Raw genomic sequence first — 18596 nt, forward strand, 5'->3', positions numbered from 1 at the left:
CTGTGCATTGATTTTATATCCTGACACTTTACTGAATTCCTGTATAAGTTCTAGCAGTTTTGGAGTGGAGTCTTTTGGGTTTTCCACATATAGTATCATATCATCTGCGAAGAGTGATCATTTGACTTCTTCTTTGCTGATTTGGATGCCTTTAATTTCCCTTTGTTGTCTGATTGCTGAGGCTAGGACCTCTAGTACTATGCTGAATAGCAGAATAGAACCACCTTCTGAAGGGACTGAAGATCTCTCTTTTTAAGCCAAGTGTTAACAATATTGATCAGACACTTAGTGGAATTTAATACTGATTGTTACCATCTACAGGTCAAGAGAAATTTAAAAGCCTATACAGAACTCACAAGATCACAAAGTAAATTAATGCTTTGGAAGACAGGACTCAGTGATAGATTCCACACCATGATCTTTGCCTGTGAATAAAACTGTTACCATGATGCTTTTCCTGTAAATAAAACTGTTATCTTTGCCTGTTAATAAAACTTTAAAAAAATGATTGAAGTATGATGTATCAACCTACAAGAAACTCTGTTTTGCAAGAGACCACAATAATATGTCCTACCTGGGATAATGTGCAGTTACCTACATACTAAACTTCTTGGCATTCTTCTCTATCCTGGCTTTCTATGATGCCAACTTGCTTACTGTATGGCCTGAATCCCTAATTGGTAGCATTTATTTAGGGTTATTAGCAAAGGAGATTTAGAGGTGACTTTCATAATGAACATAGGAGTGCAAGATGGTGAAGGCCTGGGGCTGACAAACCCTAATCAGGTTAACTAATCTATTTAATTAGTTTCTTTTAGTAGGGATGAAGGACTCCTAATTTCTGATGAGGCTTTAGACAGATAAGCTAGGAATATATGTTCTCCTTCAAGGACGGAACTCAGAGTGGGACAGCACCTTGTGACCCCTCCCTGCACCTACTCTTCCTGCTTCAGGGCTGATATCTAACTGCAGGGATGGGGAAGAGAGGGACACTGAAGTTGGTGAATATTTATGCCTTCACTTTTGCCAGATGTGTCTGTACAACAAATGTAACAAATGAATAATTATTTCAGTATATTAAATTATTCGGTAGACTTTTGTCAATGAGTCAAACGGAATAGTTCAAGTTAATTGAAATCTTTTGAGTGACTAGGTATTCTTGAATCCTTCTGAATCATTTCTTAGAATCTTTCCTTTTTAATTAAAAAAAACCTGTTTTTAAAATAATCTCTTTTGAATATTCAGTGATTCAACTACAAACACATTTAGCCACATAATTCATTATTATAAATGTTCATCTATAAACCTGGATATTTTAAGTTTGTGTTACAAACATTTTAAGATTAAAGACCAATATTAGACACACTATACCAAAGTTCTGGATTGTTTTAGACTATTTTAAAAAATAAATAAGACCCTTATAAAGCATTATACATGTATTAAGAGACTTATTCAACAAGTATAGAGGTCTCACATCATAGAAATAATATAGGAGAATTATTTTCAGCCGTGTAACACTGAACTTAAGAATTTCCAGCACAGTTTCTTTGCAGAGGGATCATAAGTACTAACTGAATTTTACCCAAATTTGAATAAGTGGAAATTACCAGTTAGTAACTGAAAAATGAGAAATGAAAGTGAAAGAAATAAAAGGAAATTTAAAAATAACCAACTTTTAATGTGTAACAGACTTTGATTTGGTACATTTAATATTTTAAACTGAGCAAAAGCTCCTATTTACCCACCCGACTGTATGTTGTTCTTAGTCTGAAGCTTCCATTTGTTTACAAAAGCTAGGACATAAGCCTACCTTTGTGTGGCCACAAGTAAAAAACACCAAGAGCCTCACAGTTGATATCATTGATGGCATTGGTGTCCTTCTCGGTTTTTTTCTATGGCTAGTTTACATCATATTACTTCAATGCTGTTTTTTATTAAGTTTAGTAACAATGTTTTTGTGATTTCATTGCAAGACGGTTGAAGAATAGCAAGGCATCTACAGATGGACATCGGTACATTTTTCGTGGCCGGATCAATACGGAGGTGATGGAAGTGGAGAATGTGGATGATGGCACAGGTAGGTAATTTGTTTTTTAGAAGGAAAGACCAACAGTAAACTCCTTCATAAGGCAAACTTTTCACCTGAATAATTCATCTGTGGTGCACTAGAGCTTAGAAGTATTTTGTTGGGTAGAACAGTTGGGGGAGAAAGGTAAGATAAAGGAGAAGAAGACTATTGGCAAAGTAGAAAATTATATTTGGCTGAAACACAGTAGCATTCAACACAGAGATACAAAGAAATAGCTGAGTAGGAGTGATGTACACACTCAGTTTCTGGCATTGCCAGCATGAGTGCAGAAAATAAGGGATTCATTTATTTTCTTCAAGTCATACTATGTTTTATATGTATATATGTGATATTTTTCATATAATATGCTCACTGTAGAATATAGAAAACTCTAAATTTTTTTTAGCTATAAAGCCACTATGCATATATACATTTCGATTTGCTTGTAGAAGAAGGGTATTTTGTGTATTTTAAGTGTACATTTTAAGTGCTTTATTACTTAAAGATAGTGCATTTTCACACTGCAGATTTGAAGGTACAGACTTTGAAAAGTAAACTTACCAAATCATGGTTAGTCACAAACATTAAATAAAATGAGGTTAAATAACTTATTTTCTATTTGCAAAAATAAATGGGTCATATTGAGTAATATGATAATATACTAATCTATAATATGAATGGTTAGTAAATTGGATCACATTTTCTCCCCAATGATTTTAATTAGAATTTCAAAGAAATTCTAGAAGAAAAGACAAGATGAAATAAAATATATTAGTTGTTGCTAAGTGACTTTAATTTCCATATGGAGAAATGCCTTAATAATACCCCATTTAAACATGGGATGAGGCACAGGTCAGCTCCCCACTACCACATACCTTTGTTGCCATCTCTCAGTCTCAGAGGGGAGAAAAATGTTTATCATCTGTAGGCGCACAAATTTTCAGATTATCACCTGTGTGCTGTCTCTCTATCCCATTGTTAGCACCCTAAACCATGGTCTAGAACATAAATAGTGAAACATGATTGCTGCAGGTAAGGGGAAAAGAGGTGCAATGAGCAGAACTTCGGTGTACTCTCTTGGGAAGCAAGTCATCTTGTGGCGAGGTTCTTCATGGGCTAAGGGAGGGATGGAGGTGTGGAAATATCTGACCACCTGCACAGCTGAAAATCCCTTTCTGTGCTACAGGCATCAATACAGTTGCAAATACTCACAGGCTAGCATGTGGGACCTAGTAGGCTACCTTTCCATGTTGGGATGCACATGGTATTTTTTTAGAAGGTGACATTTTAATTCATTTTAATGCTCTGAGAGGACACTAGTGACATTTAGCAGTGTTGTCTGTCTACATGTGGACAGCTGTCTTGCTTCAGTAACCTGACTCCTCAAGAGAATATCCAAAAGCCCCTGTTGTTCTTGAGGTGGGGGGAAGTAAGGCAGAGGAAGGCATACTCAGACCTCCACTCTGTTCCTTCTTGGCCCTATCTCCCCCTGGTGGAACCACCTGTCCCCTGTTGCTTTAGCCTTCTCTTTGCTTTCTCCCCTTTTTATACCATTCCGTGAACACACAGCTCCTCGGTCTTACTTCCTTCCCTACCCCCATATGGTGTGATCATGCCCATTTGTACCATTTGCACTGGTCATCTAAGTGAATTTTGGTAAATTTTGATGAATTTGACAATGATTCCTATGTTTTGGGAAACGGGGGCACTAAATTAATCCAAGAGGCTAGGGCCTTTGGAGGCATTTGCATAGAATACCATTTTCAGCATATCTGTGTCTGATGTAGGGGAGTGAGAGCCTATGTGGGGTGATGGAGTCCTAACGCAAATGGACTTTGGATTCAATCCCATGAAAATGTTCTTTTAGTGCTGTTAGGATTGTGTACCTTCAGGACTTTGGTTCCTGGGGGATAGGGATGTTAGGGAAACAAGCCTTCAGACCCTGGTAGATAGGAATTAGTGGGAAAGACAGGACATTTTGGAATATTTAGTCATAAATTATCTGATGACACCTCTTGGCACAAACTTCCAAGGCTCATGTTTCGTTGAAATATGATGAAGAATTTAATTACACTTTGTAGCACACAGTTAAGGCCTTAATTTGCCCTTAAACGTATATACACAGCATGAATCTGACTACAGATAGTTGTTACAAGTTAAAGAAATTTTAGGCTGCAGCTGGATACCTCCCATTTGCTTCCTGCAAAGAAAATTTTGTTTTCTTGTAAGTGTGACCACTAGGTCCTTAGGATAAGTATATATCCTCAGCCAGGACTTGAAATTCAAAAATAGAATTTCTGAAGATGAATAGGATCTTGAATATCAACTAATATACCTTGTTAACATTTCAGATGATGGAAATGAAGCCACATTGAAGTCATGTCCAAATTTACCCAGCTCTTTATTATGAAGCTGGGACTGGAGTGAGGTTTCCTTGATGACCATAGCATGCCTTGAGAAATATGGAGCAGAGGTTCCATATAGATTTTAAATCTATGGGGACCAACTGGAGAGCGGTGAAGAAATAAGGCATCAGTATATAGAGATGAACTTTTGTTGTTTGTTTCTTCTAAGAAATGATCTGTGTGCTATGCCAGCTTTTTCCTTTTTTGTTTTCTTGGTCACTTCCATCACAAAATCTCCATTTCTTTTGATGAGCTCAGGTTTTAAGTGTTCTTACTTTAAACTCTATGAATGGGAGCTCTGATGAGCTAACCAATGTCCATATGCCAAGTCCCTCCCACCCTTGGACCCTGGATAAGTTACATGAGGGATGGCAAACACTCTCAGGCTCATCTGCTCATTGCCAAAACCCAAAACAAACAATGAGTATACCATGTTGTGCTGTAAATAATACAAATTGATTAATCAAGGTATATTTTTAAGCATGCTCAAAACTTTTGATGAAAAGTTTAAATGTTCCCCCATCTATTTGAATATATTATAAAAATACTAGGTATTTTTGCATACTCTAGGTATAAGGAAAATACTTTTCTAAGTAAAGGACTCTAACAGACACTGATTGCATTGATTTAGCTCAAAACTTGCAGAAGAAATAATTGCATTTGGAATGAGACTAAGCTTTTAGCCAGTGTATAACTATTTAAATCTTTTGAAATATAAACTTGATTATACTTTCACTTATAATGTTTTATGAATTGAATTACATCAGTTATATCTCAGAATACAACGGATTAATGCAATAATGATATGACATGTAGAAATGTGAAAATTTGTTTGTTTTCATATATCCATGTTATCCATTACTGCTTATGTTGAAGGAAGATGGTAGCCATTGAGTTTGTCTCCAAATTTCTGTTCCATCATTCTCTAGACCAAATTCTCATTTTGGTTAATTCTAATATAATTATTCTTTGAAGATTCTTTCTGAGATATTAGTTTGAACATGATGCATAAAAAGTATCCAACTTAAGACCTAAGTAGGAAAGCTGTTGAACTTTCTGCAATTAACTTCCTTGGTAATTTTCGTAGTATATGCTTAGAAATTCATTCAGGAAAGTAACAACAGGTCATGTATATTCTCTTTAAGAACTAGTTTATTTGTGTAGTTGGATAGAGGGCAAAATGGTGACCTTTAGAAAATGTGATCTGTAGTAGCAAACCACAAATTTCAATACAATGGTCAAATTTGAATTGATTTGATGGAATTGAATTGAATAAGATGGAAATTTTTTATTCTTTAAGGTCTTCTTTAGTGTGAATTGATTTTTTTAAGGAAATATTTCAGATGTCATTTTCAATATAAATATTTTAGACCATTTAAAGATATTAAACACATTGAGTTTTTTAAATTAAATTTTGCTTATTAGAGAAAATTTGGAAATAACAGAGAAATAAATTGAAAATATTATATTAGATAATTTCATCACCTAAAAAGAAGTAAATGAGAATTTTAAAATATTTCCATTTTCTTTTCATGATTAGATTTTTAAAATGCTTAAAAACATGAACTCTGTAGTTTTGTATCCTCTTTTCAGTTAAGTAGAATCATTTTTTGAATTGTAGTCATCTTTATCTTCATGTCTTATCATCCATATAACATATATTTATTGTTACTTAATCAACAAAACAGACAAACCATAATTACCTTAACAACCATACTACTGTAGTTTAAGCGCTATTGAATACTTTCCTAATAAAAAAGTAGCATAACTTTACAGTGTTGAAAAGACTACCAAGATATATTAGTTCCATCCTAATACACTTAAATTTTCAATGTTATTAATTTAAAGGAGTGTTCTTGTAAATTGTAAAAAAGGTCAGTGGAGTTACTTCTAGTTTTAAAAGGAAAAATCTGTAACAACCTTTAAAAAAATTTTTTTTGCCATAAATAATGTCAAATGATTTTGGATGCCAGAAAATCTTCTTATGTTATTTGATAGAATTGAAGATTTATTCCAAAAGTAATTTTTTTCAGCATTAATTATTCATAATGTGAGTAAATTGTGATTTTTATAATTTCTCTTAGAAATTTATGCATTTACACCATTGATCATTAGGATAAGAGTTAAATACAATGTTTAGATATCAGTTTCTTGATGTTTTGAATAATATTTTTTGGCAGTTTCTTATGTTTCCTAGCTTGAGTATACAGTACTTGGCTAGCTTCCATCTCATTAAAACTCACACTATTGAAAAGATACCAGTATTTCCACTGAGAGTTATAGTAGTATCAGTTTTAGAAAAACCTCATCTCATTATGTAAAACTATGCTGAATTAAAAGTGAGGAATTTGCAAACTGTATAGCTTCAAAGTAATTAGTGAGTTGTTCAGGGCTGCCTCTTGGATTTTTCTCTTTTTGGAAAAAACATCGGTGCCTGGAGACTGTTCAGTTTGGATATTCTACACTTAATGAATGACAATTTTAATTCCATTCCTTTTCAACACCTCCTGTAGAATTATATTTTAGATCCATTGAAGTTTGCAAATTCCTGCATTTCGCATTAATAAATTATTCTTTCATTAAAAAATATTTTTAAATTTCTACTAAGGAAAAGCATTGTTGGGCTTTTCCATGTTTTGTTTGTTTGTTTGTTTTAGGATTTCATTTATTAAAGAAAGAGAGAGGGAGAGAGAGAGCATGGAGGAGAGGGTCAGAGGGAGACAGAGACTCCCTACTGAGCAGGGAACCTGATGTGGGCTAATGGGGCTGGATCCCAGGACTCGGATCATGACCTGAGCTGAAGGCAGATGCTTAACCGATTGAGCCACCCACACACCCCTTCCATGCTCTGTATGTTACTGTTCTTAATAAATAAGTTGAATTCAAATTTATTTTTTAGAATGAAGTTATTAAAGAATGTGCTGTGATTGAAATTATGAAGCCATTTTTATATCACTAATTCTTATTTTGAAATAAGTGGTAATTTGGAAATGGATATCATTGTGATATTTATACATTTTGAGGCCTGTTGTATGTATATATACATTCATGTTTACACATATGTTTAAAATTATTTATGATTTTTAAAATTAGTGAAAGTGGCTAGCACATAAACTTTAAAAATGAACATTATCCTTTCAATTTATTTATTTATTTATTTATAAAGATTTTATCTATTTGAGAGAGCAAGCGAGAGAGAGAGAGAGGGAGAGGGAGAGAGAGAAAATGAGCAAGGTGAGTGGCAGAAGGAGAAGCAGACTCCCCGCTGGGCAGGGAGCCTGATGTGGGCTGGATACCAGAACCCCGGGATCATGACCTGAGCTGAAGGCAGACACCTAACCAACTGAGCCCCCCAGTCATCCCCTGTCTTTCCAATTTAAATTATTAGGTGATATAATCTATTCTTTCAAAATATTACATTGGTGCAGCAATTAACCTATTACTTGCCTTGGCAGATTGTTAACAGACAGTTAACAGTCTCACTTTCTGTTCATGAAGCAATGGCCACATGCAATCTCATGCTGAGTTGTCTAATTCTTTTTTTTTTTTTTAAGATTTTATTTATTTATTTGACACAGAGAGATCACAAGTAGGCAGAGAGGCAGGCAAAGAAAGAGAGAGGGAAGCGGGCTCCCTGCAGAGCAGAGAACCCAGGAACCTGAGATCACGACCTGAGCTGAAGGCAGCGGTTTAACCCACTGCCACCCAGGCAACCTGACTTGTCTAGTTCTGAGTTTAATCATTTATTTTCCCAGGGAAATCTGAATGCATGGGTTGTAATGGTTAGGCAATGCTTCATGAAGGATCTGGGTACACTATAAAGGGAAGAAAGAGTTGCTTGAGGCAGAGAGCAGTTGCTGGGTAGCTTGATGGGCGTGTCAGCCTGCAGAACAAGTAAGTATTCACAGGACAAGGAAGAAAGCCACAAAGGGTGGCAGGGCCACAGAATAACGCAGTGAAAAATGGCATTGTTCGATAGGGTGGGGTTAGTTTAAGGAGAAGCCCAAAAGCAAGCTTCCATGTTTTCACTTGGTTCATTGGTGAGCTACCAAAGGCTTTTGAAGTAAGGAATGGCCTGATGAAATATTGAAGGAAGAGTCAGCAGGGTGTGGAGAGAGCAAGGCCAGGATCAATTGTCCAGGGAGGAAGGGAAAGATGGAAGACCCAGCTTACAGGGGTGACTGGCCCAGGACATTCGATATGCAGGGTCAAGAGCATCAGCCTGGCACATGAACTTGTGTTTCCTCAGTTATTCTATGGGAAGAATACATTATGTTCATTTTAAAGTAAGTCCAATATTTTATCACTGCATGTTGTGTGTGGTTCTTGTGATTTTCTTTACCTGGAGTAAGATTAAAAGTGGAGTAGCACTAGGGCACCTGGGTGGCTCAGTGGGTTAAGCCACTACCTTCAGCTCAGGTCATGATCTCAGTCAGGGTCCTGGGATCGAGCCCCTCATCGGGCTCTCTGCTCAGCAGGGAACCTCCTTCCCTTTCTCTCTCTGCCTGCCTCTCTGTCTACTTGTGATCTCTCTCTGCCAAATAAATAAATAAAATCTTAAAAAAAAAAAAGTGGAGTAGCACTAGTGGGACTGTGGGATCTTTTCAGAAGCAGTGCTGGCTTCACTCAACTAATCTCGGTCTGATTGTGGAAGGGGGATCCCGCATCTGAAAAACTGATGCTTGTTTGTGATACTAGTCCTGTAAGGTGACACATTTGTGGAGGAGGGTGTGTAGACATGTATAATTTGATCTTTTTTCCCCACCAATTTATCATGATTTCTCACTTAGTGATTTTTTTGTAGGAGGTAACAAGGCATTAAAGCCATTGATACCTATCTGACATGTATTACTAGGTGCTGCTACTTTGTATAGGATACGAATATGAATTAAATATGTAAGGGTAAGAAGGAAAAGGTAAAAATTCCTTTTAAAAACAGACTGTTAAGACTATACTTTCAGGGATCATTTCTATAGTTTGTTAAAAACAGACTGTTATTTCCTGATGGGGGAAATTTTCTGATAGTTTGATTCCCTATTTTATCAGAAATTGTTATTATTAATGGGATTATGGTGTATATGTATACATATGTGTGTGCATGTGTGTGTGTGTGTATAATAGACTAACATCTAATATCAGTCTATTTTGACTCAGATAATTTGGAATTTTTGAAGACCCTGAACTATACAGAATCATTTGAAAATGTGTTTTTGGAATAGTTAATCTGATCAACGATACTGTATGGTGATTTGGGAGCTAAAAAGATAATGGGGACAAGATTTTAGGAGAATGAGTGCCAACCATGCCTGCCTCTACTTAGAACTCACCAAATAAAATGGGCCATTTGAGAAAACCTAAAGAAACAAAAAATAGCACAGTGCGACCACGTTATTTCTCTAAACCACCCTTACCATTTTGTGGCTCACCTCCTGTCTACCCACCATTACTGTTTAGTGACTCTCCAGGAGATGAATGAAAATTGTCACTTTAAATTGGTACAGGTGCTGACTCGGGTCTTTGTCATATGTTTTTTCATTCTGGATCTTTGCTTTGCAGGCTGTCATGCCAGTAAAGGCTGGATACAAGTAACATCACTATTCTCTACCTGTTGTTATTAGACAGAAAACTGCCATAGAGGGGTTCCTGTTGACATTTTCAAATCTAGCATGACAGTATAGCCAAAATTATGGTGAGAACTAGAAAAATACAATGTGAATTCATACTCAAATTTTTTTTTTGTTTCTATTCGTGCCAGTTATATGGAATGATGTGGTTTTACACAGTGTGTATTTTTCAACCATGAGCAATGATAATGGATTGGCATTTGTATCTTTCCCATTTATTGAAGACTAGGTAAATGTACTCTTGGTATGTTCCCTTCATTTGTTCTGATTCTTACTGCAGGGTTCATTAAACAGCTGAGAATTGTTCTGTGGCAGTATTGTTTGCTTTTGAAACCTAGAATAATATTTCAAAGGAATATTAAAAAGACAAAATGAACATGACACTTTGGATATTTGATTATTGAGATGAAAATTCTTTTAAAAGTTCTTCTTTTATTACTTTAGGGACTTTAACAACATTTTTGGACATAGAGGAAAGGAATGTTAATTAGTTCAGATGTTCGATTTCATGTAATATAATAATGTTATGAGTTAGAATGTTCCATTCCTGAGTACTGATTGCATTTAACATATAAACACATAATTTTTTTGGTTTTTATGTTCTTCATTTACACATATAAAGCAAAGATACTTTTAAGAATTCAGTGATCCTGGAACTGTTATGAATTGAATGGTTATATTGATATAATATTATATTTGTTGTTCAACTTTACCCATTAATTTCCAGCTGACTTCCATAGCAGTGGACACATTGTTGTCAATGGATGGAAGATACATAACACAGCAAAAAATAAATGGTTTGTGTGTATGGCAAAAACACCCGAGGAGAAACATGAATGGTTTGAAGCTATTTTGAAAGAAAGAGAACGGCGAAAAGGTGGGTGTATGAATTGGGCACTATTATACTTTATGAAGATTCTAACTTAGCAAGAAAGAAGATAATGGGCAGAAGTTACGAGAAAGGAAAAAAGCATATGATGTTCATTTAGATTTCCCATGTAATGTAAGGCTCATGATAAAATACTTTTTTAAAAAATTTTTATTTATTTAACACAGCAAAAAAGAGAGAAAGCACAAGCAGCAGGAACAGCAGGCAGAGGGAGAGGGAGAAGCAGGCTTTCCACTGAGCAGGGAGCCTGATGCAGGACTCGATCCCAGGACGCTAAGATCATGACCTGAGCTGAAGGCAGAGGCTTTAACCCACTGAGCCACCCAAGCGCCCCCATTTTGAATACTTCTAATATTATTACTAAAAGAAAATAAAAATGTTGAATAGTTAGTAAAATAATATATTGTGGCCAGCAGTGTCTTTTAAATAGTATCTTAGTCTGTCGAGGCCACTATAACAAATACCCCAGACCAGGTGACTTACAAACAACAGAAATTTGTAGCTCACTCTTCTGGAGGCCAGGAGTCCCAGATTCAGTGTCTCGTGACAGCAATTTCCCAGTTCATAGATGGCCATTTTCTCACTGTGTCCTCATATGGTAGAGGGGCAAGAGATCTCTCTGTGTCTTATTTATAGGGCCTTTAATCCCAATCCCATTCATGAGGACTCTAGCCTCATGACCTAATCACGTCCCACACGCCTTACCTCCTAATACCATCACGTTGAGTGTTAGGTTTCAACATATGAATCTGGGAGGCATGCAAACGTTCAGTCTACACAAATAATTTCATTTGCTTGAAAATTTGTTCAGTTTTCTTTGCACTTTATTCTTGCTATTTCAAAAACATCATTATGTAGTTTTCCTGTAAGAGACAGACTTCAGTAGTACAATGCAGTGCTGTAGGGCCTTCAACAGTTATATCTTTAACAGTACATTGAACATTTCTAGACCAAATACGTTAGTATCCTAATTCTAGAATAAAGCACTCTGGATATACATTAACATTTTAAAATTGTTATAATGTCATTGAATATAATGCAGCCCAATAAGGAGTGTGTTCATATGAGGAGGACTGGCTCAAAATTGCTTCACGTTTTTAGCAAGATTTGCAAAAGGTACTTGATCTGTCAATATTCAGTTATGTGAAGTTTATCTGCAATTAAGCACATTTCTGCAATTCAGCTAGGAAACAGAAATGCTTTTGTTACTACTAATTTCTTTACCAAATAACTGATAAGACAAAAAGCAGTGTTTTATTCATTTTTCCCAGAGATTTAGGAGCACAATATCTCATTGCTGATGAAATTTCAGGACACAAAGAACCCTTTCTTCCACCTTCAGAAATTTTCCCTTGAAGAACATGCAAAGCTTCTACTTCTATTAAAATATTCATAGTACACATTTGTTTGAGAATTTCCAAAGCATTTCAAATACTTAACTCCTTTGATTGATCTGGGATGGAGAACCTGTTAGAAAAGTTTAAAACAAAGATTATGAATACATAGCTGATTCTTTAAGTTTTGTTGAATTGAGCAATCAGTTCAAATAACATAGCAAATCATTTCAAAGGTAAAATAAATGTTTCATCAAGTTGAACCTTTATTTTTTTTCAGAATAGCTATGCATATAGATAAATCTGAAGTGAAAAAGGAAGGAGGGAAAGAAGGAAGTGAAAAAGGAGGAAAGCAAAGCAAGCAAACAAGCATGTTCTATTAATTTGTTTATGTTAACAGGCTCTATTCTTAATAAATATTATTCTGTTACTGACAAATGGTAATTCCTCCTCCATTGTAAAAAATAAAAATTCTGGTAAAAAATTTTGTAGTTAGAAGACTGAAAATAAAAATCACAGAAATCTTGTGATTTATGTAGGTCTCATGATAAAGGCACCCATTAACTTCCCTTTGACCCCTTCTCCTTCTTTCCCCTATGCTCCAAATTCAGGTTTGTTTTTTTTTTTAAGGTTTCATTTATTTATTTATGTGAGAAAGAGAGAGAGAGAGAACACTAATGCACATGGGGAGGGGCAGAGGGAGAGAGAGAAGCAGACTCCCTGCTAAGCAGGGAGCTTGATTCAGGACTCCATCCCAGGACCCTGAGACCATGACCTGAGCCGAAGGCAGGCACTTAACCGACTGAGCAACCCAGGTGCCCTGTAGTAGAGAGCTCTGTATCTGCAACCCCCTGCCCATGCTTGATGTGCAATAAATTTTGGTTTCATGCAGGCAAGAGTGAGTGAGGAGACTTTTTCAGTTACCTGTCCTTGGTTTCCTTTTTGATAGGTTTAAAATTAGGAATGGAGCAAGACACCTGGGTAATGATCTCCGAACAGGGCGAGAAACTCTACAAGATGATGTGCAAACAAGGGAATCTGATCAAAGACAGAAAAAGAAAACTGACCACATTCCCTAAATGCTTCCTTGGAAGGTAAGGTCCATAGTCTGGTTGCATGGATTTCTTTCATATTTTCACTATGTCATGTATCAACTACCCTTCCTTCAATGATTTGTTTTTCTTAAAAAAAAAAAAATTCCTCTGGGCATTTTTGAATATCTTTTTACTGTCAACATTTCCTGGATGATAGTGAGGTGAAGGAATGGACCTAGAGTCCGATATCATGGAAAACTTTAGACATCTATCTGTCCGTCCCTGACGTCAACAATTTCAGATGTATGGTGTTCTGAGAATGAAGCAGACACCGGGTTCAGGCAGGGATGGCAGGCGGCAGGTTCACTGAAGGGGGATGACGTCTAGCAAGGATGTGGTTAAAGGGCCTACAAGTCAGAGAACCAAAGAATGTAACACACAGAGTCTAAATCTGAGACAAATCAGCACTTTGACACCTGGGCTCAGGTTGAAGGACCATCGATGAAGAATCTGAAAAAGAGTGTCCTGCAAGGTCACTGGCGCAGAGCAACAGGCGGAGAGGTTGCCTGGGTTTTGAGCCTAGACCCGCTGTCAGTCCTCTGGGGTCTGCTGGCAGCTGCACGTGGAAATCCCTGCCGGGTGAAGTGTGCAGGACCAAAGGGAAGGGCAGCTGCCTTAAGGCATGCCCTGTGCTGGCTGTTTCCATATATTTCTAATCCTCAGATGCATACTTTGCATTTATAATCTTTATATTTTTTAAGGATTCAGAAACCAGCAGTCAGGGAGTTTACCATGCCCACCTTCCTACAGCCAGTGTCAACTCTGTAGGAGACTGGAGTGGTAGTTCAAAGCCCACACTTCACAGTCAGACTGTCTCCATGCAAATCTGATCCTGCCTCTGGCTAGTTGAGCGATGTGGGATGTTTAAATGTCTTTTTCCTCTCTAAACATGAAGATGATTATAGTGCTTACCTGTAATGCCTACCAGAATGTCTTCTTGATAAGTTATGCAAATACCATAAAACAGCCATAGGCCACACCAGCTCCTAACCCAGTTAGAAGAATATAAGCCAGGAAACCCTGGCCTGCAGGGCAGCATGGGGTCCCTTCTTCAGGGTCTGGGGTCCTCACACAGCAGAGCACTTGGCTGCTAGCAAGCTGCTGTTGCTGTCCTTGGTAGGCCCCCAGCCGACGGCTCTTGTGGGAGAGAAAGAGTGGAGGGGAGCCCACCTTGGCTTAGAAACCCCATGTTGCAAAGAAGATCCAATTTTTTGAACCACCTCTGGGGCATAACTTCCAGGGTTCTGAGAGGGACATGGCTGTCACTTCAAGCTATAGCTTCTCACCAAGAATGTATTCATATTCCATTTAGCCATCAGGAGTCATTTTGGCCATGAGCAATGCTGCCTGGTAACCCAGCAGACGCCCTGCCTCCATCAGGTTCCAGGGACACAGATCTCCAAGGCTGACCCAGGGTCAAGTTTTCCTAATTAAAGGAACAGGAGTCTTGTTAACTAAAGAGTTAACACAGTGGTTGGAGTGTGGAGAGGGTGGCTGGGTGATGGGCACTGGGGAGGGCTTGTGCTGTGATGAGTGCTGTGAAATGTGTAAGCCTGATGATTCACATACCTGTACTCCTGGGGCAAATAATACATTATATGTTAATAAAAATAATAAATAAAAAAAGAGTTAACACGATCTTACACGGCCAAGTTAGTTAGTTAGTTTGTTACAATGATATGTGAGCGTTCTCCACAGTGCCTGATACACAGGAGAGACTTGGTAAATTTTAGTTGTGTACATTGTGGCTTTTTCCATAACAGCACACTAGCTTAGTTACTAGTTACTAATTATAGACCAAGTTTGAGATTGTTTTTGACTGGATCAGGATCCTGTCACAGAGTGTTAATGGGATCTTGTGATTTCTGTAGGTCCCAGGATAAAGCCACCCAATAACTTCCTTTCTTAATCCTCTTTCCTTCCCCTATGCTCCTATTTAATAGCAATACTTACAGTGTGTTCTTTTCCTCATTTTAATTTGGCATATTCAGGAATCTGCTGACATCAGAGCAGAGAATGATGCTTTCGCTATGTACCAACCAGCTCAACCCATTTGTCAACCACTGACGTTTCATAAGTGCTCAAAATGTGCCAGACACTGTGCTGAGCTCCTGACATTCATCAGCTCATTTAATCCTGTGACAGCACTGTGGAGTTGATACACTTTTTTTCCCCCAAGATTTTACTTATTTATTTGAGAGAGAGAGAGAGTGGGGAGCAGAGGGAAAGGGACAAGCAGACTTTTTGCTGAATGCAGAGCCCAATTTGGTGCTTGATCTCAGGACCCTGAGATCATGACCTGAGCCAAAGGCAGATGCTTAACCGACTGAACTATCCAGGCATCCCTGGAGTTGGTGTTATTATTTTTGTGCTATTGAAGAAAAAACTTAAGTTTTACTTCTTTTTTAATTTTCTTTCTTTTGAATAGCTTTAACAACTTCTTCTGCCTTAAAATGTACTTTTTAGACTAGATATCCATTTTTAGAATTTCATGCCCCTCGGTTATTTGATTTTAGCCATAGGTGTTGCTTTTGGTTTTGAAATAAATGGAAAGGTAATTTCCTGACACCTTCTATAGCTTGGCTTCTCTGAGCTCTGCACAATGTTGAAATCGTTCTAAAATGTATCCATTACTTTATGTAAAATTTCAAATGTTATATTTTTATAATATGAGCACAATAAAATATTTTATTGTAAAATGTTTCTCTATTTAGTGTTCTTTTAATGATACCACGTGGCCAGAAAAGCAGTACCAAGCTTGTGCTCTCCTGTGTTATAAAATATCATCCTACTTATCTGTGCTGTGGGGCTCCTCTCTCCACCCCAAAGTGGTAAAAGATGTGGTTTGTGCATCCTCCCTGGCCTTTCACAGCCACAGCAGAAGGATGTGGTAGGCAGTCCTGATGGGTGGTTTTGTGCTGGAATATTCCTTTTGGATGACAGTTTATTCTTTCCTAAAGATTTTATTTACTTATTTGAGAGAGAGGGAGAATCAGAGAGAGAGAGCACAACAGGCGGGAGGGACAAAGGTAGAAACAGATGTCCCAATGAGCAGGGAACCCAATGTGAGGCTCGATTCCCAGACTCCAGGAACATGACCTGAGCCAAAGGCAGATGCTTAAGCAACTAAGCCACCCAGGTCCTCCCGCCCCCACCCCCCAGATGACATTTAAATACAAGAATGGATTTATTAAAAACCTTATTTATTTATTTATAAAGGTTTTATGTATTATCTGAGAGGAGAGAGAGAGAGAGAGAGAGCACAAGCATCGGGAGGGGCAGAGGGAGAGGGAGAAGCAGACTCCCTGCCGAGCAGAGAGCTGGAGGTGTGACTGATCCCAGGACCCCGAGATCATGACCTGAGCCAAAACAACCAACTGAGCCAGCCATGTGCCCCACTAAATAACTTCAAAATTTGAAAACACTATAGTAAAACTATTGGTGTGTACTAATTTTATATTGCTGCAGAATAACTAACAACACACCTAGTGCCTTGAAACAACACCTATTCATTAGCTCATAATTCTATACGTCAGAAAGAAGTTGAGGTGAGCAATGCTCGGCTGTCTGCTTAGGGTCTCACAAGGTCAAATTCAAGGCCTAAATCAAGGGCTGAGCTGTGGCTGGCCTTATCTTAAGGGTCTGAGGAAAAATTCACTTGCAAGCACATTCAGGTAGTTGACAGAATTCAGTCTCCCGTGATTGTAAGAATAAGTCCTACTTCTGTGCTGGCTGTTGGCCGGGACCACTCAGAATCTGCCTGTGTTCCTTGGTACGTGGCCCCTCTATCTTCAAAGGCAGCAGTGGCTCACTGAATCTTTCTTGTGCTTTTAATTTTTCTCTTACTTTTATGCCACCAGCCTGAGAAATCTCTTTGCTTCAAAGTGTTCAACTGACTGGGTCAAGCTCACTTGAATAATTTACATATTTTGAGGTCAACTGACTTGAATTTTAGTTTCGTATACAAAATCCATTCATACCACTACCTAGATTAGGATTTGGTTACAAAACCAAGGGATGGGATTCTTGATAGTGGGGTAAGAGAACACGTTTAGAATTCCATCTACCATATGGGGTGTGCAGATTTTTTGGGTTTGCCTTCTTAGAGTTCAAACACACTGTTTTCTTTGCCTGGAAAGCCATATTCCAGACAGTCTATCTCTTATATTAAGTCATTATTATTCTGTCTATTTTGTCTGTTTGCTATCTTTAGGATCTTGCTATATTCTCTTTACAGTTAAAACTACTCTAAAATTTTCCCTTTGTGTTTATTAGAGGTCTCAGTAAGTTGAATAGGTATTATATATGGTTTAGGTAAAAATGAATGGGTATGGGTTTTCTAGAATAGGGTAAAGTTTAAATAATTTGGGGCTTTGCATATGTGAAAAAATGCAATCTGAAACTCACTGCAAGTAATTCTTTATATCTGAGACTCCTTCCAAGGCTGCTTGATGAAAGCAAGGTAGAAATAGTCTTCTTGGGGAGGCAGGGGTGGGAAAACCCTTTAACTGTTTCACTGGATTTCTATTGCAGTGAATTTGTGTCATGGCTCTTGGACATTGGAGAGATTCACAGGCCCGAGGAAGGTGTACACTTGGGACAAGCATTATTAGAAAATGGAATCATCCACCATGGTAATTATTTTATTAATTACTAAGTTATTCTCTTTGGCCACCAGTTGGAAGCATCTTGATTCCGTTAACCAATCTGGCTTATAGTAAATGTCTACATTATAGGATGCTTATGTATTTTTAACATTTCAAATACCTAATATATATAGAACTGCAGTTCTGGGAATTTTGTAGAGTATGGGTTTATGGTGATATATTTGCTAATTTTAATGTGAATGGCTATGAAACAGGCAAAAATTAGAAATACAGGTAAGTATTTACCTGGAATAGTGGAGGAAGACATGGCAAGTTCTAACTGGAGTATTTGGGGCTGCATTATGAGGGAAAGGGCCTCATGTAAGGCATTTAAAATGAGTAGAACTCTGACAGAGCAGAAGGGAAGAAGGACGTCCTTCCCTGAGGCATGGGAGTGGGGTAGCTCATGGCGGCCTCTTAGGAACCAGCACAAACTCTCACGAGGCAAGACAGTCTACTTCATAGATGAATATCCTGGAGAGGAAGGGTTTGGTGGGAGAGGTAGGCACATCTGATCCCATAAGATCTTAATTCCC

The 18596-nt window shown here is 37.6% G+C and overlaps 1 protein-coding gene across 1 annotated transcript in view; it reads left to right on the forward strand.

The window, feature by feature from the left end:
- The window catches only part of LOC132008543 (phosphatidylinositol 3,4,5-trisphosphate-dependent Rac exchanger 2 protein-like), a gene marked incomplete at its 5' end in the record, with an annotated part of 22225 nt that extends 4154 nt beyond the window's left edge, over positions 1 to 18071 (forward strand). The window contains 4 exons of the mRNA XM_059387175.1: positions 1974 to 2077; positions 10825 to 10974; positions 13270 to 13414; positions 17948 to 18071. Coding sequence (XP_059243158.1) covers positions 1974 to 2077; positions 10825 to 10974; positions 13270 to 13414; positions 17948 to 18071 — 523 coding nt within the window. The remainder of the gene's footprint in view (positions 1 to 1973; positions 2078 to 10824; positions 10975 to 13269; positions 13415 to 17947) is intronic.
- Positions 18072 to 18596: the final 525 nt, after the last annotated feature.

Source organism: Mustela nigripes, unplaced genomic scaffold (genome assembly GCF_022355385.1).
Source record: "Mustela nigripes isolate SB6536 unplaced genomic scaffold, MUSNIG.SB6536 HiC_scaffold_195, whole genome shotgun sequence".
Lineage (NCBI taxonomy): Eukaryota > Metazoa > Chordata > Mammalia > Carnivora > Mustelidae > Mustela > Mustela nigripes.